Below are 23,224 nucleotides of genomic sequence, written 5' to 3'. Positions count from 1 at the left end.
TCCAAATGATTAAAATTTCAACAAAACAAACTCAAAAAGATATTATAATATTGACCAAATAAATATCATGCTTTATTGCAGCTTGGAAAACTCCATGCCCTTGGCTACAAACCACTGCTGCATCTTGGGAAGAAGAGCAAAAAAGGAGAAATCGGATGTGAAATATTAACTCCTGGCTGCAGACTAACGGCCTATGTCCAGGAATCCCTTCAGAGGATGGGCTGATGTTATGAGTACCTTTGTAAAGGTAAGATTCAGATCCTGCTTTTTTAAAGTTATGATTTATGTTTAGTGTCTAAAAATATTTTCTTATGTTTACCTGTTAGAAGACCATTTTACTGTAAAAACAGAAATTCAATCATCAATCCTTCTCCCATTTTCACATAAGCAGCACATAATTTCGAAGTGTTGGTTCCTTCCTCAGCAGTCGTTAACAACATATGGTGGCTTATTTTTCCTTTCCAAATCTTGAGTGACAGCGACTTTTGCTGCTATCGCGCTTAAAGATAGAAAGAAAGCAAAGTTATCATGTCAAGGGATTTTCGGATTTTGGGATTTTTATTATGTTATGCTTAAAAGTACATTTCATTATCTAGATGTGTTTGCTCTTTTAGAATTCAGCTTAAATGGGGAAGTTACGCTCTGTGCAGACTCAACAGGAAGCCTGCACGCAGCACAGTTCTATTTTATCTCTTCCTGTACGTCTCTGAGAATGCTATGAATAAAAGGCTGACAACTATTGCACTGGGTGCGAGTCTCCATGAGTCTCACCCGTGTACACGCTAACCTGTCTGTCTGGGAGTCTTTATTCTGACCTGAGTTGCAATACAGGAAAACTCCTGACATTTCTTGGTCCTTCGAGCCGGATTCGAACCAGCGACCTGAGGATATCATAAGCATATCAAAAGACTGATCTGCAGATTGCAGCTACTTAGACAACTGACAATCTGTTTGGGCCCGTTTTCTTCCTTCATTGATATATGTGTGACTGATACATGTGATGTGTAAATGAGAATCTATGTTAATTAAAGTAGCAACGTACTTACACACTGTAAATGGCATAAAATAAAGTGATGGTGTAGCTTAATAAAATAGTGATGGGTGTAGATAATGTTGCATCGGAACCTTTGTGGATATTTAAATGTTAGTAATCTGGGCAGAAATGATCACATTTTACTTTAGTTTGTTTAAAGGTTTAAGTAATGTTTTAAATATTGTATTGGATGTAAAGCCACTTTTAGCTGCTCCCTTGTGACAAAGGATCGCTCCGCGTGTTTAATTCAGGAGCTTTTTACACTGGATGCTCTTCCTGTGGGCAGTTGTGTCTCTGAATGGGATCAAACCAGTGACCCTTTGGTTAAATGTGGTAACCAGTACGCTGTTGATGAAGGAAAATGGAAATAACTGAGACAGTCCCTGAATAATTAAGTGTTGATGAACTTTAGATATTTTAAATGGTGTTTAAATGGCCATTACAAATCAGTTTAAGCTGAAAGTGCTGTAGTGTGTCTTATGGTCGTTGTTACATACCCATCTTTGTACAAATAAATTGAAACATTCTTAATAAAATTTTTTTTACTTAAATTAACACATTCAGTAGCTGTTGTGAGATGAACTGGCATTTATAGTACATCTGTTCCAACACAGTGAAGTCACATGCAATTTAGATAGTCATCATAAGACGTTTTACCAAAAGCTTTTGTAATTCTTTTCAGTCTGTCAGTATGGCAACTGTGTCTACACTTGGATTTGAAGTTTATAGAGGTTAAAGTGCACTTGGGGTCAGGGGTCTGTAGCGTTTTACACTTCCAGTAGACTGACATTTTGTCATCATCATCATCACTGAGTCACAACATCTTCTCCTTCACCCTCACACTTTAACTCCACTCTGTTCCCTTTCATACATCATATATACTTAGTCTGCTACAAACCAGGCAGCATAAAGCAGGATAAAGTTAAGTTTGACCCATTGTGTAAACTAACTTGATCTATGAATGATCAACAACCAGGAGGAGGCAACGATTATGGAGGCACGGGAGGTGAGGACCTCGCAGGTGGAGGAAGTGAGGAATGTGATGGAGAAGATTGAGCTCAACAAGGGACAGGATGACCCACTGAGCACTTCAGAGGGGCAAGTGGAGCACGCAGGCAACAAGACCAGCAAAGGTAATTTGTATGTTTGTATTGTATGTTTTATATTTGGAGTCCAGGCTGAATTTTAGAGGAGTACCTGATGGCTGAAACAACAGTAATTTATGTTCCCTGACCAAGGATCAAGGAACATGTATTTTACACAGTGTTGGGTAAGTTACTTTAAATTAGTAACTTAGTTACATTACTAGTTACTTCTCTAAAAAAGTAACTCAGTTACTTCAAGTTACTCGTTACTTTCAAAGTAACTAGTTACTAGGGAAAGTAACTTTGGTTTTACTCAGAATTCTCTTGTTACTGTGTTGCTTCTGTTACTGGATACCCAGCAAGATTGCCAGTCTTCTATCTTGCTTACTTGCCACAAGTGCACTGTGCCACCTACCAATAGAAAGGAAAAAATAATGTGCACATTTCCATGAGAGAAATCCCACGCCTGGACCGTCGTTGACCGCCGCCATGATTCTAGCCTGCTTTTTACATCCAACACAAAAACTGCAGTTGTGGTGCTTTTGATTGTACTCAGAACTTGGAAATTCTGCCTTCTGAATAGGAAGATGTGGGTAACACCAGACTGCAGATGAGCTGCATACAGAGCTGGACTGGGACAAAAAAATCGTCCCGGGCATTTTGACTAGAGACCGGCCCGCCATTATAGGAAAAATCATAAAGCCTTTGAATGAAAACAAACACTGTTGTGACAGTGATGTACACTGTTCTGATGGTATATATGTATCAGTCTATCAATTGTTTGTTGTAAGACTCAGATAATTATTTTTTTTAAAGCGAGACATTTTAAATGCGAATAATAAAGAAAGGTATTTCCTTGTGCCCCCCTCTCCCTGTTAATGCCCTACCTGGCCCCCTGGCAACACTTTGCTAGACCCGCCCCTGCACAGTTACCAGCTGTCAGCTACGTAGAAAAGGATGCTGATGTTATTTGTCTCTCAGAAACAGCTCATAACTTCCCTTCAACTCATTCATGTCACCTAACAGGTAAACCTGTTTCTACATCACCTGTTCAGCTCTGATGATTCAGTAAGGACATCTCCTGGTTTCATCTTCATGTTTCCCTCTCACCAGATATACAAACCGATATCATGACCAGCAGCTTTACAGCTGTGGCTCCAGCAAACATCAGCTGATACTAGAAATTAATATTAAATACATTCTAACAACAGCTGATCAAGCTTAAACGTGCTGCTGTTGTTTAACGTGACATCCGCTGGTTTCCTCTTTCTGGCGCAAAGTGGGCGATAAATAAACAAGAGAGAAAAGCCGATCAGCTGATCATTGATCAGTTTCGTGATTGAAGTAGAAACGGGAGAGGAGAGAATGAGACAAGAAGAGGCAGCTGTGCAGCTTCAGCTTTGTGTCTTTTTCATTGTAGCTGAAGTCCGGGACAAACTGTGTTCCTTTTCACCTCAGTACGAAACGCGTAATATTTTCTCTGAATACCAGACGATTCTGTTTTTTACGGGACGGTTGGCAACTCTAATAATTAACCGTATGAACAAAATAAAGTTCAACATCAGTAACATAGCACCCACACAGCTGTATAGAAACTCCGTCATGCTAGCTAGCACGCAGTACGAAAATGTCAGCATACCGAAAATAAACTCCACCTAAACTTGGTTTATATCTGACCCAGATAGACTGCAGGTCATAACTTCTTACCTGAAGTTCAGTTCACCTGACACGCGGACCGGCGGCCGCTTCGGGTCTCTCCTCTTGCCTCCCTTTTCCTTCATCCACCTGCTGGCCTCCACCACTTGCTAATGTTATTGAATCTGTGGAAGCTCCGCGATATCCACCACACGAAGTAACGAGTAACGAGCCTATCTAAATCCCAGTAACGAGTAACGCGTTCCTGGTTTTGGCATAATAACTAGTTACCGTGCTCGTTACCACAATAATAACGTAGTTACTGTAACGCGTTACTTAATAACGCGTTAGTCCCAACACTGATTTTACACCAGTTGATACATGTACAGTCAAATCTGTTGAATGTTGATATTTGAAAGGAGTTTTCCTGTAATGCAACTCAGGTTGGAATAAATGACACGCAGACAGGTTTTACAAATTAACGTGCACACGGGTGAGAGCTCGAAGGAGACTCACACACCCTGGAGCAGTTGTCAGCCTTTATTTATACTCGAGCATGTTTGCGTCTCAGAAACATGCAGGAAGAGATAACATACAACGGTGCAGACTTCCTGCTGAGCTTGCACAATGTAACTTCTCTAGTAAAAAGAGCAAACACATCTAGAAAACCTTAAATGAAATGTACTTCTAAACATAAACATAATAAAATCTTTCAACATTCCCTCCTGTTGTTTGATCTTTTCTCCTATATATACGCATAGCAACTCACTAACACTGTATCAGTCTATGGCCACTTGTAAAACATTTTTAGCCAGGACATCATTAATTAGTGGGTTTTGTGAGTATGTTATATCCAAATGTCTATCTCATTATCATCTTCTTCATTCTGTGGTAGGGTGATGTAAGCATTAATTGAAGCAGTTACCATTTTTGACACCATGTTCTTCAAACAAGGTATAACGCATGAAGTGGAAAGACACAATAACAATAGTAGAACACCAACGAAAACAAGTCCTTTAAACAGCAGGGACTTCCAAGAGCCGCTTAACAACCACGTGAGCCAGTCTTCTGTGTTTGTAACATAGTCTTGTTGTTGTGCATCCCTGAGTTGTCTAAGTGTTTTCAGAGCATCAGTCATGTTGGATGAGTGTACATTATCTGGAATGTACGTGCAGCATGTGTTGTTAAAGAGGACACATAGTCCTCCTTTTCCGGCCAGTAATATGTCTAGAGCCACTCTGTGCTGCATTACTGAGATTCTTAAAGCATCTATTTCCTGTGCCCACCCAAGGAAACGGGGCATGAAGTACTTTCTGTCCAGTGGTCCAGAGTTTGAATTCCTGTGGGACATCGGAGCCCCATATTCGATCGTGTGGTTCTGGACCGGTGTCAGTTGAATGCCGTCGTCTGTTGCGTTGGGGGGCAGCATGTAGTACGCTTTTGGTCCACACACCCAAGCTGTCCCCTGGACCCAGTATGTGCCACGCTTAAAAGTCATAGCTGCATCGGCATTGTCCTTCCAGACTATACTGCAGTTCTTGGTTTGACCAAGTTTTGTCCTTCCGTAAGAGAAGTCGAAACATATCGGGTGACGTTCTTCACTCTGCAAGAAGGCTGGAAATGTCATTATTCTTTGTTTGACACGTTCACCCAGTGCGCTTCGTCACACGTCCAGTTTGTAGCTGTTAGGTTATTCACATCGTAGGTCAGCAGTGAAAACGCTAGGGCTCTCACTATAAACATGTCTCTATGTGAACAAGTTCCATTTATGACTTTCATGTGAATGCACATGCTCGTTTCAAGTGACGGAACCTTCCCATAAATAGTTGCATGGACAGAAGTTGCAGGCATGTGTGAGCAAACAAAGCAGTTCTTTTCTGTCGTGCGGTTGTATACATACCTGTACCACGCGTTGTTCATCCAGGGATGATTGTGGTCCTGCGTCATCTTGTCCAGGTGTGAGTTGTCATGTGTCCAAGCTTTCTTTGTTCGTTCCCTCGGATCCATCTTCAGTAGGATGAGACATCCTGCCACTAGGACTGTCAGGGTTAGTGAGATTAAGAGCGACTTCATGTTTACCTGGCTTACCTCACGTCTCAGGGGACTTAGGCAAGAAGAAAAAGTGCGGGATATACCCAATCGGCACTTCCTTCACCTGATGAATCACCCGAGGGTAAGGAAGTCAGTGTCCGGTTAGTCTATGCTCTCGCTCACTCTTTTACAGTGGCTTTGATGGATCCAGGACGGTCTTTCTGCTATTTTGCAGGCTGTTGGTGTGGTCAGGAGTACTTGGTAGGGTCCTTCGCAACAGGGTGAGCTCCAATTTTTCCTCTGGAGCACCCTTATCAGGATCCAATCACCTGCCTTCAACCTGCAAGATACTGGAGAAGAGTCACACAGCAGTTTGTTGTTCAACACAGTTTCTGTATTTTCTAGCAACTTTGCCATCCACTCTGCTAGAGTAGTCTCTCTAGCTGATTTGTTTACTGGTTCACTCAGTATTAGTAGTGGGAAAAGGTCTTCCATGAATTATTTCAAATGGCGTCAATTTTTGTGAGCCTGCCTTGTGTTAATCTCATCCACATTTTCACTAGACCTCTACATTCAGGCCATGGTCTCCCTGTCTCTTCCATGCACTTTCTCAATCTTTGCTTGATAGTGCTATTTGTTCTTTCCATTAGCCCTGCACTTTGTGGGTGGTAGGCACAGTGATTTTTTTATACTAAATCCCAACGCTTTGGAGACCTTGCTAATTACATCGTTTACAAAATGTGTCCCATTGTCTGATCTTATCAGAGTGGGGATGCCATATGTTGGAACAAAATGGTTGCATAGGCATTTTGCTACAGAGATTGCATCTGCCTTTTTCACAGGATAAATTTCTGGCCATTTTGAGAACACGTCTATAATCACTAGAGCGTATTTTTGAACCTTGGCTTCATTTAGCTCAATAAAATCCATGTGAATGGTATGAAATGGGTGAGGTGGTGTGGGAAAGTTACCTCTTCTTGGTCTGAGGTTTCCCTGTGCATTATGTTTTTGGCAAATCATGCATGTTCTGACAAATTCTTTTGCTGAATTTTCGAAATTTTGAGTAAAGAAATGTTTAGAGATTATATCTACCATCTCCCTCCGGTTGACACATGAGTGGAACCGTGTGTCACTAATGCTGCTGTTTTGTGTAGGGATTTTGGTAGTATTGGTTTACCATTATAAGTCATTAAATCATTTTCTAACTGTGCGCCACATTTTAACCATTTCTTTTGTTCTGCAGTTGATGCGGCTTTTTGTTCGTTTTTAAGCACATCAAGTGGTATTTGCATTGAGGATTCAGACATTAATGTGGCTATAGTTTGTTGTGCTGCTGCTTTTGCGGCTTAATCTGCGAAGTTATTGCCTTTAGTGACCTTTGAGTTGTCTTTCTGGTGTGCAGCACATTTACATAATGCTAACTGTTTTGGCAATGTTATCACTTCCAACAGTGCCTTTAAAAGATTTCCATGTTGCACTGGATTGCCAGTAGAAGTAATCATACCTCTATTCTGCCAAATTTTTGCAAAATGATGTACTGCTGAAAAAACATACTAACTGTCTGTGTGTCTCTCTGTCTGTCTGCGTCCTTGACACAGTCAGCTCCTTTTATGGGCATGTAGTTCCTGTTACTAGAGTTGGATGTCTCGAGACCGGTCTTGGTCTCGAGACCACTTTTACGTGGTCTTGGTCTCGTCTTGGTCTCGACGGACTTTTGTCTTGGTCTCGGTCTTGGTCTCGATGGACTTTTGTCTTGGTCTTGTCTTGGTCTCGACGGACTTTTGTCTTGTCTCGGTCTTGGTCTCGCTGTTTCGGTCTTCCGTTCTCAAATCGACATAGTGTTCGGGAGATTTGGAGTCAACCATCAGCGGAGCGGGGGGGTGGCTTACTGGGCTTAAGCCCGGGTCATTTTTTCAGAAGCATGGGGCACCGTCGTAAATTCCCCCTAATTTTGGTACGATCCGAGCTCAGGCACTGGGCGACTGAGCACAGCACGCGTGTGAGCGAGGGGGGAGAAGCTGCTGCAGACAGAGGAGAGCTTAAGTTTGACCAGGTACCAAAGCAAATCATTCGTACTGAACTAATAATGTAAATATGACAGTGTATCACAAAAGATTGATATCAAACTGATCAGTTGGTTGCGTTACTTACTCTTCGAGTGAATCAACAAATGGATAAATAAAAAGCCGAACGACAATGCTGATTTTTTTAGAGAGTCTTAGCTTACATTTCATATTTTCAGTTGTTACCCTCCACGGCTAAACAAACTCTCTAAATCGGTTTCAATTGTGTACTGATGAACACAACAATGGACATAAGGAGCTCCTTTCAAAGAAAAAACTCAGGTAGATGTTATTTTATATATTATGCTTTGTATGTTGTTCAGTATATCTATGCAAAACAAGAGAAATTTCAATACACAGCAGTATATTCACAGATGAAACCAGATACTTACATACACTTTAGGTAGAAAACATAAAAACTATTTTTTACTGTTAAACATTAATTTAGAGTAAACTTTTGTTTTAGATAAATAAATGTTGAAATATCTTTTGAATTAGTTTAATGACAGAATAAAGAGAGACAGAGCTGTCTATTTTTATCCCTTTCATCAAATTTAGGAGAACATATACACTAAGTTTATTGTTAATTAATAAGAAAACTCCAGACGATTCCATTCTGAGCTTAAGAAGCTTCTGATAGGTTAGTAGAGTCCATGTGAGTAAATTGGTGGCACACCTGTGGATGCATATAAGGCAAAACACAGAGCCTGTTTCTGTGACATGTGAAAATCAAGAGATGTCAACCAAAACACCAGGAACAGAATTGTGGAGCTCCATAAGTGTGGCTCAATTTTGAATACAATTTGGTGCCATTTGCAATTAAGAAATACATATAGTTTCTCTCTTTACTCTTAAAGTTAACAAATATGTTTTTTATATTTATCAATCTAAAAAAATAAACATTTAGTCTGATTTGATGTTACAATTAAAAAAGTGTTTGTGTTTTTATCTGAAGAGTGTGTAAATATCTGGTTTCAACTGTATATTTGATGATGTTGGTGTTTGGCTTGATTGTCAGCACAAAGAGGGAGAGAGAGGAGCAGAGAGGGAGAGAGAGGAGCAGAGAGGGAGAGAGAGGAACAGAGAGGGAGAGAGAGAGGAGAAAGAGGACAGAACAGAGGTGGAACAAGAGCAGGTGAGACACACATGTCAGTCAAATGGTTGTTTGCCAAAACTCATCAGAACATGTATCTAGTACCTGTTTCTTTTTAGATACCATTTGTTACTTTTCAAATTCTATATTTATTAAGTTATGCAGGCTTGTTTGCACAACAAGGCTAAATAATTATATAAACTTTTCAGAATCTAAATAGTGTACTTTGGTAGAATTAAAAAAATAAGTGTAGTGCAGGTCTATGATGATTTTCAGTGCTACTATCATCTAGTTCTGATTCTGGTTCCGTCTTGGTTAAGTCCTAAGTAGTCCTGATTTTGAACTGTTGTAGTCCTGTTTTAATTCCAGATCAGTTCTGGGTCTGGTTGAATTGGGGTTTAGTCCCTGTGTCTTGATACAGGCCCGACTTTGTTCTGCCTTGCTGCTTAATTAAAAAACTAGTTTAAGGTGTCCTGCATATGTGATATTTATTTTTTTTCCTATATGAAGTCATTCTTTTTTGAACAAAACTCAAAACAGAGCCTAATAATCTTTCAGTCATTTCTACCCTCACTTAATTTCCTTTCGCTGCTCAGCTCTCACACAGTGGCTCAGTTATGCTCCAATCCCTCCATATTGTTGCCAATCACATGCGAGGATATAGGATAATATCATTATGTGAAAAACAGAGAGGGTGAGAGACGCAACAGTCAAGCGGAGCGTGCGTCTGTCCTCTCAGTAAGTGAGTGAGACAGTAGACAGCGGTGAGGAGGGCTGTGCGAAAGCAAAAACACATAAATATGCCTGACACCCGTAAACGAAGCAGCATCTGGCTGCAGTTTAAAGACTTTTTTTGTCTCGGTCTTGGTTTTGGTCTTGGTCTCGTCTCGACTCGGTCTTGGTCTCGTCTCAACTTGGTCTTGGTCTTGGTCTTGTCTTGGTCTCGATACCCTCTGGTCTTGGTCTTTGTCTTGGTCTTGATACCCTCTGGTCTTGGTCTTGTCTTGGTCTCGGATTAGGCGGTCTTGACTACAAGTCTACCTGTTACACACGCGATTTCCTGTCACAGACATACCACAGGCACACATATTTCCTGTTTCTCCAGACTAACCAAACTCTTTGTTGAACTTTCCATATAGCAACAATAAGTGTCCAACATTTGAGAGTTGTCTCACATGTGTCAGGTAAGACAAATTGGCTTAGATTTAAAATTGAAGTCACTGCATGGGGCACTTTGATGATTAAAGTGTGTCCTAAAACAATGTCAGCTGACTTTTTACTGCCTCTGCTGCAGCTACACCGGTTGGCACACATGTGGGCAGGCCTGACGCAACAGAGTCTAATTTACAGAAGTAAAATGCAAGCAGGCGTTGTTTTTCTCCAAATGCCTGTGTTAAAACAGCTTTCACGTAACCTGCACTTCCATCTACATGTAAGTAGAAAGGCTATTTCCAAGTTACTGAATGCTGCTTCTTTTTTTTTTCCTCTGTAGATACAGCACTACATATTTTCTTAAGGCATTTTGGACAATTTCTATTTCATTTTAAAATAATTCATATATCTCGCACATGTTACATATGTCAAACTTCTAAACTGGGAAAACTTTGCATTGCTTACAGCTCATAGCTCCCAGCTCATAGCCCACAGCTCTAAAACTAGGCATCAGTAAATCATGTGCCTAATCATTTCGTGTCACTGTGATCCACAAGTATGATCACAAATTTGTTTTTCAAACCAACAAAACAAACAAACAAAAACAAAAACAAGTTGCTGATGGCATGAACGCTTTACACACATGAGTTGGGACACAAAAAGAAAAAGAACTGCTGTCAGAAACAAAGCAGAAGTGTGAGGAAAAACTGAGCTCACAGACTGCTGCATGTGTGAGCTTTTAATATCATGCAGCTTCTGCTCTGAAAAACAAAAAAAATTAATACAAAATAAAGAGTGTGTAACTTGCTCATTAGCTTGGTAGTGTAGGTTTGCTCTTCATCTTAACAAAATCTCATCTAGGATGACAGGTTTACAAGCAGATCAAGTGTCTCTATACACCTGATTAGATTTGGTATTTTCTTTATTTTCTTCATCTCATATATCATTGTACTGAGTTTGAGCAAACCTTAAGCTTGATTCAGACTACTTTTAACAATTATCCACCTCACATCATAACTGAATAACATGCTTCTTCTTATTAACATCATGTCATTATTAATTTATTATTAATATTCTTATCTCTTAATTATTTTCTCTTATTTCTATATAACATCAATAGTATATTACAATATACTACTATACTACAAATATACAATAATTTATTATTTTATATTTTATTATGTATCCATCACAGGTCTGTGTGAATCTGCAGCTTCACACCTTCCCAAGCTGGAGACAATTTCCTTGGCTGAACAATGACTGTAACTCCCTCCAAGTTGAAAAACGGACACAAGGCGTTCTTGATTTTTACTGGCATTTATTGCACGCAGGTGCCACCAACGATGCCGTGAGAACTATACAAACAACATAGAATAATCAATTTCCACAATAAATTGTTCTCATAGAGAATAAACAATAAAGCACATTATTAAACAAGATAAAACACTCACAATTTTACATTTACAAATTACACGTGACCACCATAAACTCGACAGTTCAGTTACAAACAAACATCTTATTTCCCTATCACGACATAAACACACATTGCATACCTCATTGGCCGCATTAACTTGCAGGGGTTAATGAAAACACATCTTGCAGTGTCACTTCTTTTCACAGCTGGAAAACTTCGTTGCATGCGTCTGCATAGCTCTACCACCGAGTGACAGAAGAAAGCATGCTGCCCTCTATCAAGTGTGGCGTGCAACTGAAAATACTGTCAACCCCAAAACAACAGACTGAACATTGGTTCCACCCTGGAAACATTCTGTAAACCATTTAAATGTGTATTTTTAAACCCAACGATGTATACATTAAATCTAATATATTAAAATAAAGTATTTTTAACTTATTTATTGTAACTTAAACCATGAAATTATCTTAAACTGCATGACTGCTGCTGACGGCAGCCACACTCCCACCAAATCACTGGTGATTTTCAACTGAACCTCATTGCAAAGAAAAAATAAGTGTAGATAGTCTCTTGGGCCAAACATAAGTTACAAAGACAGGAGTTCTGAACTATTCAGCTTCAAGTAGGGTAACTGTTTTGTGGATGGGTCTCTCAAGATACACTGGCTTATTAACTCTTTTTCCTTGGTCATCCAATGTCGGATCACTGATTAGCAGCTTGAGTTTCCTAATGATTCCATCCTCACTAGGGTACACCTTGGTTACCTTTGCCAACTTCCACTCATTTCTGGGTAGACTATTATCTATCAGCATCACAATGTCATTGATCTTGGCATTTCTCTGTGTTTTGCACCATTTTCCTCTCTGCTGAAGATTCAGCAAGTATTCCCTTTTCCATCTGGTCCAAAATTCATTGGCCAGGTATTGCACCTTGCGCCATCTTTTTCGAAGATAAAGGTCTTCCTTCACAAACTCACCAGGTGGTGGTAAAACCACTGAAGACTTCATGGTCAGGATGTGATTTGGCGTAAGAGGCTGTGGACCAATGGGATCATTCAGCAGGTGTGTTGTTATGGGCCTACTATTTATGATCGCCATGACTTCATAAAGGTAGGTACGCAAGGATGAAGTGTCAAGTCTTTTGGATGAATGATCCAGAATGGATGTCAAAACACTTCTAATCGTCCTGATCTGCCTTTCCCAGGCCCCACCCATATGGCTGGCAGATGCTGGGTTCATGACAAACTCACAACCTAGTTGTCTTAGGCTTTCTTGGTCCATTTTCTTTGCAGACTCCAAGAACTCTCGTCTTGCTCCAACAAAGTTGGTGCCCTGATCTGACCGAAGCTGTCGGACACTTCCACGTATGGCGATAAAGGTTCGAAGAGCATTAATAAAGGCATCACTGGTCATGTCGTCGAGAAGCTCTATATGCACAGCACGAGAGCACAGACATGTGAATAGCAGACCATAGCGTTTAAGTTCCTTTCTTCCCTCCTTAACATAAAACGGGCCAAAGCAGCCAATTCCACAATAGGAAAAGGGAGGCGATGTTTCAACTCTTTCACGCGGTAAATCTGCCATTCTTTGTACTTCAGCATTCCTTCTGAATTTCCTACATTTGACACACTTGTAGATGTAGGAAGACACTGCGTGACTACATCCCAATAGCCAAATGCCATTTGATCGCAGCTCATTCATAGTCATCCCACGTCCCTGGTGATGAACCTTTTGATGGAAGTGTTCAATCAGTAACCTTGATATGTGGGTTTTGCTCGGCAGGATCGCTGGATGTTTGATGTGTGGATGTAAATCTGCACGCTTCAGCCGACCTCCCACTCTTAGCACACCCTTTTCATCCAAGAAGGGATTCAGTTTGTGCAACCTATTTGCACGATCTCTTGTTATTGTCTCCTTCGATTTCAGATCTTTGATTTCTTCGGAAAACAGTTCGTTTTGGACAGTAGCTATGATGAAAAACTCTGCCTCCTTCCTCTCCTCAAGACTGGTGACTTCGTTTGTTCTGCCCATCAGACCCTTGAGCTCTTTGACACATCGCATGAGTCGTGCAATGGCTTTAACTAGCCTTATCCAGTTTGAGAACCTTGAGAAATGATTGAGCAACGAATCTTCTGTGGTCAGTGTCTTATGGACAAAAGTCTTACGAAGTTCTGGATCTTCAGCTCCCAACTCTCCCACCTTAATGTCATCAGCAGGAAGTTTATCCTGCCAGAGAAAATCTGGACCGGTGAACCAGTTGGAAGTAATTAGTCCCTTTGCTGTGAGACCCCGTGATGCATGGTCAGCAGGATTGTTCTCAGAAGTCACATATCTCCATTGGTCTGGATCGGAACCTTCTTGGATACGCTGAATGCGATTTGCCACAAATATGTGAAACCTTCTAGCATCGTTGTTGATGTATCCAAGAACAACCTTCGAATCTGTCCAGAAGAATTCTTTGGCTTGAACTTCCAACTCCCTTTTAAGCAGGTCACTCGTTCGCACAGCAATAACTGCTGCTGATAGCTCAAGCCTGGGTACTGTTGTGACCTTTGTAGGAGTCACCCTGGCTTTGCCAATAACTAGAGAGCAGTGGACTTGGTTTGAAACACTGATTGCTCTCAAGTAAGAACATTCACCGTACCCTTTAACACTTGCGTCTGAGAAATGATGCAGCTCATATCTTTCAACTTTCTCAAAACCTTCTGGAAGATGACAGCGCTGAATTTTGATGTCCGCCAGGTTCTTTAAATCTAACAGCCAAGACTCCCACCGTGGTTTGAGCTCTTCTGACAGTGGCTCATCCCATCCAACCTTGTCTTGACACGTCTGTTGGAGTATTTGCTTTCCAACCAGAACAAATGGTGCCACAAAGCCAAGAGGGTCATAGATGGATGCCACAGTTGATAAGACTCCTCTTCTAGAAAGTGGGCGTTCTTCCACAATCACTCTAAAATGGAACTGGTCTGAAACAATGCACCATTTGATTCCCAGAGCTCTCTCAATTTGGGACTCACCAAGATCCAAGTCACGATTTCGTACTGAATCTGCACGTTCACTCTCTGGAATGGATGCAAGTACTTCATGATTGTTGGAAATGAATTTGTGAATTCGCAGTTTGCCAGCACTGCAGAGTTGCCTTGCTTCCTTTACTAACTTGATGGCTTCATCTTTGGTTGCAACACTTGTGAGCCCATCGTCCACGTAAAAGTTCCGTTCAATGAACTGAATGGTTGTTTCACTGTAATGACCATGTCCTTGGGCGGCAACATGTTTCAACCCAAAGTTTGCACAACCAGGGGAAGAGGCAGCTCCAAATAGGTGCACTCGCATGCGATAGACAGATGGTTGAGCCTGGAAGTTTCCATCGTCCCACCAGAGAAATCTCAAGTAGTCCTGGTCCTCTGCTTTGACGTGAAACTGATGGAACATACGCTCAATATCGCACATTATAGCAACTTGTCCCTTGCAAAAGCGGCAGAGAACACCTATCAGGCTGTTCGTTAATTCTGGTCCAGTGAGAAGGTAATCATTTAATGACACGCCTTCATATCTTGCTGAGCAGTCGAACACAACCCGTATTTTTCCTGGCTTGTGTGGGTGATACACCCCGTGATGAGGAATGTACCACACAGGACTGTTGTTAATTTCTCCTCTTGGGACCTTTTCTGCATCCCCATTTGTTATGATTTCACTCATAAAGGTCGTATAGTCCTTTTGATATTGTTTGTCTTTTTCAAATCTTCCTTTCAAGCATCGGAGCCTGTGAACTGCACATACCTTATTGTCTGGGAGATTTGGTCGATCTTTCTTGAAGGGAAGCGGCATTTCACAGTGACCATCTGCTTTAATTTTGATTCCTTCTTCCATTATGGTTAGGAAACGTAAATCTTCCTGAGATAAATTAGCATCCTCCACTCTTCTCTCACTGAAGTCAGACTCAAGCATCCTCAGCACATCTGGTGGTGAAATGAACTCCTTAACTTGGGTTCGACATATGTATTTCACTTCATTTGTGAGCTTCTTAGATGTCTGGAGATGAGGTTTCACTGACTTCATGACAATCTTGTGACTGCTTCCTATAGCATCACCATAGTCGACACATGGGCTAACACAACCAACTATGCTCCATCCAAGATCTGTCCTTTGAGCAAATGGTTCATTGTCTTTACCTGGGACAACCTCACGGGGTAGCAAAGCCTGTGGACAGTTGTATCCTATGAGAAGTCCTACATCACACTCAATCAATGGAGCAATCTCCTCAGCCAGATGCTCTAGGTGTGGCCAAGCTCTTGCAGTTTTTGGTGTAGGAATGTGACTTAGATTGGCAGGGATGAACTCTCTTGAATAGGTTACAGGGAGAGAAATCTTCTTTGATGAATAGAAACCTCTCACCTGCAGTCCTACTAACCTTTGACTTGGGATGATTGTATTTCTGGATGAAAGTGTGGAGAGTTTTAACTGCACAGCTTCCCCTTTCATGTCCAGAGCTTCTGCTTTATCTTGCATAATGAATGTGGTGTCACTTTGGTTGTCAAGTAGTGCATATACAAGAATTTCATTCTCTGGGTTACTCGATGCAGATAACCAAACTGGGACAACTGTGGAGGAGTACATGCTGTCCATGCCTTGCACTACTCTGTTTGATGTAGCTTCATTTGATGGTTCAGGGGTGTGTTTGCTCTCTGTTCTTTCCGTTGACATAGCATATTTTGAGTTTTTTACACTTTCCCCATGCTCATCACTGCTTTTCTCTCTTCTGGTTGCTCTTTCGCGATCTTCATGTAAACATGTTGGGTGTTTTTCCTTACATGTTTCACAAACACTCCTCCTTTTGCAGGTCCTTGAATGATGTCCTGGTTGTAAACATCCAAAACACAACTTCTTTGTCTGGACAAATTTAACACGTTCTGCAACTGGTTTTTCCTTGAATTTCCAGCATGTCTGAATACCATGATTGCATTTTTCACAAAAGGTGCATCTCTTGCGTTCTACATTCTCTTCAGAGTTGCTCACAAGCACCTTTGCACCAATGTTTCGTGTCTTTGTTGTCTTTATTTTTTCAACATCATTGGACTTTAGGGCATGAAGAGAGGTTACTGGATTGCAAGCTATTTTTGCTTCCTTTGTGATGAATTCCACAAACTGACTGAAAGTAGGAAACACATTACAAGTTTCTTCTATCTCAATCACCTTCCTATTCCAACTAGCCACCAGCCAATCTGGCAGTTTTGTTAGAAGTTTTTGATTTTCATCACAATCGTTCAATATTTCCAGACTCTTAATCTGGGACATTGCAGCCTGGCAGCCTCTAAGAAAGTCTGAAAAATCCCTCAGCTCAACACTGTCTTTGGGTCCAATTTTGGGCCATGCTGCAAGCTTATCCTTGAAAGCTTTAGCTATCACAAATGAGCTTCCAAATCTTTCTTCCAGGATATCCCATGCTGAGTTGTAAGCTGCATCCGTTCCTAATAGGAAATAACTTTCAATGGCCCTTTTTGCAGGTCCACCAACATATTTACGAAGGTAATAGACCCTTTCATTTACTGGAATGTTTTTCCTGCCTATTAGGGTTTGAAATGACATCTTCCAATCATTGTATCTTAGTGGATCTCCCATGAAGACAGACGGTTCAGGTGCTGGGAGACGGCTTACATTAATAGACTCTGCTATTGCTTCAGCGAGGACTGTGACACTATCTGCTTGGTGTATCACAGGATGCTCACGTGGACTCCTTATAGCTCCTGGAGATCTATGTTGCTGAGCTGCGTGGTTATGAAGTAACTCTGTTATTTCCTCATCTGAGCTTGCATCTTGTTCATAAACTTGGAGCCGTGCTTTTGCCGCACTTAGCTTCTTAACAGTCTGTAAGCGCTCTATTTGTCTGCGCTTCTCTTCCAGTGCTTTCTTTCTTGCCACATTTTCTTCCTCTTGTAATGCAATCCTCTTTCTATCTTCTTCTTCAAGGCTTTCAAGTTCTTGTTGTTCACATTCTATCTCCTGCAGGACCTTTAATGCAGCTTGTGTGGCAGCCAGCTCTGCTACGGCCCCTTGTCTCTTAATGGAGAAAAGACTTGACTTTCCTGACTTTATGCTGGAACCGCTTGCAGAGCTTAAACTTCTTTGAGAGCCCTTACTTGTGTCTTGAGAAGCTGAAGATGAAAACACCGAACTAGACTTAGGCCAAACTAAATCCTCTATCTGAACATCTTCGTTATCTTTATTCTGAAGATAAGTGGTTGCATTGTCCAAGATTATTTTAGATACCGCGTCACAGGTGTCTACTCTACGACGGATCTCACTGTCTGGGGAAGCACATTTGCGCAAATCTTCATATGTGTGTTTCACATTTGCTGATGCACAACTTAACTTACACATCAAATCCTTAACAACCTCAACAGAGGGGGCTCCCTTTATCATTTTCTTAGCTTGCTTGGCGGTTACTTTCCACTTATCATAAGTTGTAGTGAAACGATGCTGAAGTTTCCTTGACTTATCATCATGCAATTGCTGAGCCTTTTCAGTAAGCTTTCGAGGTCTCTGACTTCTTCGTAGCTCCTCTTCACGTGACTGCTGTACATTTGTGGCACTACTACCCTCAAGTAAGTCGCCATTCTTAGTTTCATATTCACTCATTTGATCCATTTTGCAATGTTTACTTATTACTTGGCACAAAATAAATTATAGCTATACCTTTAACAGACATGCGGTTTAACAATAGACCAGCTCAATTGCCTGAAATATTAATAGCTACAAGCTTAACCTTGCCTTTAAATGAACTTGTCCAAAACATTAACAATGGATAATACCTTCAAGATTTACAACACCTTAAACCTTAATAAAATATCTAAATGAATACCATCTTGAGTCGTATAAATATGGTGAACTTTTTCCAAAAACCAACAACACATACGACGCAGCACTTAATTCTACAACACTTCTAGCATCCAAATAGCACAAATAGGTAAAATGACTTCACCTATAAAAAATCTTAATTGGACAGAACCATGAACTTAGAAAGAAAATATGCAGAGCAGCAGATTACTTAAAGTTTCAGTTCTTACAGTGTTCCTTTAAAGCAGTTGACAAAATTGATCCACTTCTTAACATTTAACTTGGTTTAAATGTATCACTTAAAGGATCATCCACATAAACTTCAACTGCTTGCTGCTTAGGTTACTGGCGTATGCACAGTCTTATCTGTATGATGCTAGAGTGCGATGAATTTCTTCTTGCTCAGTGGATGAAAGGCACAGCTCCTCGTCTCCTCGCCTCATGTCGAGCAGACTGAGTTCTCACTGTAACTCCCTCCAAGTTGAAAAACGGACACAAGGCGTTCTTGATTTTTACTGGCATTTATTGCACGCAGGTGCCACCAACGATGCCGTGAGAACTATACAAACAACATAGAATAATCAATTTCCACAATAAATTGTTCTCATAGAGAATAAACAATAAAGCACATTATTAAACAAGATAAAACACTCACAATTTTACATTTACAAATTACACGTGACCACCATAAACTCGACAGTTCAGTTACAAACAAACATCTTATTTCCCTATCACGACATAAACACACATTGCATACCTCATTGGCCGCATTAACTTGCAGGGGTTAATGAAAACACATCTTGCAGTGTCACTTCTTTTCACAGCTGGAAAACTTCGTTGCATGCGTCTGCATAGCTCTACCACCGAGTGACAGAAGAAAGCATGCTGCCCTCTATCAAGTGTGGCGTGCAACTGAAAATACTGTCAACCCCAAAACAACAGACTGAACATTGGTTCCACCCTGGAAACATTCTGTAAACCATTTAAATGTGTATTTTTAAACCCAACGATGTATACATTAAATCTAATATATTAAAATAAAGTATTTTTAACTTATTTATTGTAACTTAAACCATGAAATTATCTTAAACTGCATGACTGCTGCTGACGGCAGCCACACTCCCACCAAATCACTGCTGATTTTCAACTGAACCTCATTGCAAAGGAAAAAAATAAGTGTAAATAGTCTCTTGGGCCAAACACAAGTTACAAAGACAGGAGTTCTGAACTATTCAGCTTCAAGTAGGGTAACTGTTTTGTGGATGGGTCTCTCAAGATACACTGGCTTATTAACTCTTTTTCCTTGGTCATCCAATGTCGCATCACTGATTAGCAGCTCGAGTTTCCTAATGATTCCATCCTCACTAGGGTACACCTTGGTTACCTTGGCCAACTTCCACTCATTTCTGGGTAGACTATTATCCATCAGCATCACAATGTCATTGATCTTGGCATTTCTCTGTGTTTTGCACCATTTTCCTCTCTGCTGAAGATTCAGCAAGTATTCCCTTTTCCATCTGGTCCAAAATTCATTGGCCAGGTATTGCACCTTGCGCCATCTTTTTCGAAGATAAAGGTCTTCCTTCACAAACTCACCAGGTGGTGGTAAAACCACTGAAGACTTCATGGTCAGGATGTGATTTGGCGTAAGAGGCTGTGGACCAATGGGATCATTCAGCAGGTGTGTTGTTAAGGGCCTACTATTTATGATCGCCATGACTTCATAAAGGTAGGTACGCAAGGATGAAGTGTCAAGTCTTTTGGATGAATGATCCAGAATGGATGTCAAAACACTTCTAATCGTCCTGATCTGCCTTTCCCAGGCCCCACCCATATGGCTGGCAGATGCTGGGTTCATGACAAACTCACAACCTAGTTGTCTTAGGCTTTCTTGGTCCATTTTCTTTGCAGACTCCAAGAACTCTCGTCTTGCTCCAACAAAGTTGGTGCCCTGATCTGACCGAAGCTGTCGGACACTTCCACGTATGGCGATAAAGGTTCGAAGAGCATTAATAAAGGCATCACTGGTCATGTCGTCGAGAAGCTCTATATGCACAGCACGAGAGCACAGACATGTGAATAGCAGACCGTAGCGTTTAAGTTCCTTTCTTCCTTCCTTAACGTAAAACGGGCCAAAGCAGTCCATTCCACAATAGGAAAAGGGAGGCGATGTTTCAACTCTTTCATGCGGTAAATCTGCCATTCTTTGTACTTCAGCATTCCTTCTGAATTTCCTACATTTGACACACTTGTAGATGTAGGAAGACACTGCGTGACTACATCCCAATAGCCAAATGCCATTTGATCGCAGCTCATTCATAGTCATCCCACGTCCCTGGTGATGAACCTTTTGATGGAAGTGTTCAATCAGTAACCTTGATATGTGGGTTTTGCTCGGCAGGATCGCTGGATGTTTGATGTGTGGATGTAAATCTGCACGCTTCAGCCGACCTCCCACTCTTAGCACACCCTTTTCATCCAAGAAGGGATTCAGTTTGTGCAACCTATTTGCACGATCTCTTGTTATTGTCTCCTTCGATTTCAGATCTTTGATTTCTTCGGAAAACAGTTCGTTTTGGACAGTAGCTATGATGAAAAACTCTGCCTCCTTCCTCTCCTCAAGACTGGTGACTTCGTTTGTTCTGCCCATCAGACCCTTGAGCTCTTTGGCACATCGCATGAGTCGTGCAATGGCTTTAACTAGCCTTATCCAGTTTGAGAACCTTGAGAAATGATTGAGCAACGAATCTTCTGTGGTCAGTGTCTTATGGACAACAGTCTTACGAAGTTCTGGATCTTCAGCTCCCAACTCTCCCACCTTAATGTCATCAGCAGGAAGTTTATCCTGCCAGAGAAAATCTGGACCGCTGAACCAGTTGGAAGTAATTAGTCCGTTTGCTGTGAGACCCCGTGATGCATGGTCAGCAGGATTGTTCTCAGAAGTCACATATCTCCATTGGTCTGGATCGGAACCTTCTTGGATACGCTGAATGCGATTTGCCACAAATATGTGAAACCTTCTAGCATCGTTGTTGATGTATCCAAGAACAACCTTCGAATCTGTCCAGAAGAATTCTTTGGCTTGAACTTCCAACTCCCTTTTAAGCAGGTCACTCGTTCGCACGGCAATAACTGCTGCTGATAGCTCAAGCCTGGGTACTGTTGTGACCTTTGTAGGAGTCACCCTGGCTTTGCCAATAACTAGAGAGCAGTGGACTTGGTTTGAAACACTGATTGCTCTCAAGTAAGAACATTCACCGTACCCTTTAACACTCGCATCTGAGAAATGATGCAGCTCATATCTTTCAACTTTCTCAAAACCTTCTGGGAGATAACAGCGCTGAATTTTGATGTCAGCCAGGTTCTTTAAATCTAACAGCCAAGACTCCCACCGTGGTTTGAGCTCTTCTGACAGTGGCTCATCCCATCCAACCTTGTCTTGACACATCTGTTGGAGTATTTGCTTTCCAACCAGAACAAATGGTGCCACAAAGCCAAGAGGGTCATAGATGGATGCCACAGTTGATAAGACTCCTCTTCTAGAAAGTGGGCGTTCTTCCACAATCACTCTAAAATGGAACTGGTCTGAAACAATGCACCATTTGATTCCCAGAGCTCTCTCAATTTGGGACTCACCAAGATCCAAGTCACGATTTCGTACTGAATCTGCACGTTCACTCTCTGGAATGGATGCAAGTACTTCATGATTGTTGGAAATGAATTTGTGAATTCGCAGTTTGCCAGCACTGCAGAGTTGCCTTGCTTCCTTTACTAACTTGATGGCTTCCTCCTTGGTTGCGACACTTGTGAGCCCATCATCCACGTAAAAGTTCCGTTCAATGAACTGAATCGTGGTTTCACTGTAGTGACCATGTCCTTGGGCAGCAACATGTTTCAAGCCAAAGTTTGCACAACCAGGGGAAGAGGCAGCTCCAAATAGGTGCACTCGCATGCGATAGACAGATGGTTGAGCCTGGAAGTTTCCATCGTCCCACCAGAGAAATCTCAAGTAGTCCTGGTCCTCTGCTTTGACGTGAAACTGATGGAACATACGCTCAATATCGCACATTATAGCAACTTGTCCCTTGCGAAAGCGGCAGAGAACACCTATCAGGCTGTTCGTTAATTCTGGTCCAGTGAGAAGGTAATCATTTAATGACACGCCTTCATATCTTGCTGAGCAGTCGAACACAACCCGTATTTTTCCTGGCTTGTGTGGGTGATACACCCCGTGATGAGGAATGTACCACACAGGACTGTTGTTAATTTCTCCTATTGGGACCTTTTCTGCATCCCCATTTGTTATGATTTCACTCATAAAGGTCGTGTAGTCCCTTTGGTATTGTTTGTCTTTTTCAAATCTTCCTTTCAAGCATCGAAGCCTGTGAACTGCACATACCTTATTGTCTGGGAGATTTGGTCGATCTTTCTTGAAGGGAAGCGGCATTTCACAGTGACCATCTGCTTTAATTTTGATTCCTTCTTCCATTATGGTTAGGAAACGTAAATCTTCCTGAGATAAATTAGCATCCTCCACTCTTCTCTCACTGAAGTCAGACTCAAGCATCCTCAGCACATGTGGTGGTGAAATGAACTCCTTAACTTGGGTTCGACATATGTATTTCACTTCATTTGTGAGCTTCTTAGATGTCTGGAGATGAGGTTTCACTGACTTCATGACAATCTTGTGACTGCTTCCTATAGCATCACCATAGTCGACACATGGGCTAACACAACCAACTATGCTCCATCCAAGATCTGTCCTTTGAGCAAATGGCTCATTGTCTTTACCTGGGACAACCTCTCGGGGTAGCAAAGCCTGTGGACAGTTGTATCCTATGAGAAGTCCTACATCACACTCAATCAATGGAGCAATCTCCTCAGC

At 41.4% G+C, this 23,224-nt stretch overlaps 1 protein-coding gene across 1 annotated transcript; it reads right to left on the bottom strand.

Annotated features, from left to right (window-relative positions):
* Positions 1–19,191: 19,191 nt before the first annotated feature.
* LOC112843340 (uncharacterized) lies at positions 19,192–22,908 on the bottom strand. The gene has a single exon (XM_025901932.1). It carries the CDS (start codon positions 22,904–22,906, stop codon positions 19,568–19,570), a length of 3,339 nt encoding a protein of 1,112 aa, XP_025757717.1. The 5' UTR covers positions 22,907–22,908; the 3' UTR covers positions 19,192–19,567.
* Positions 22,909–23,224: the final 316 nt, after the last annotated feature.

Source organism: Oreochromis niloticus, linkage group LG20 (assembly GCF_001858045.2).
Source record: "Oreochromis niloticus isolate F11D_XX linkage group LG20, O_niloticus_UMD_NMBU, whole genome shotgun sequence".
Classification (NCBI taxonomy): domain Eukaryota; kingdom Metazoa; phylum Chordata; class Actinopteri; order Cichliformes; family Cichlidae; genus Oreochromis; species Oreochromis niloticus.
This window is presented reverse-complemented; position numbering and strand designations above follow the sequence as displayed.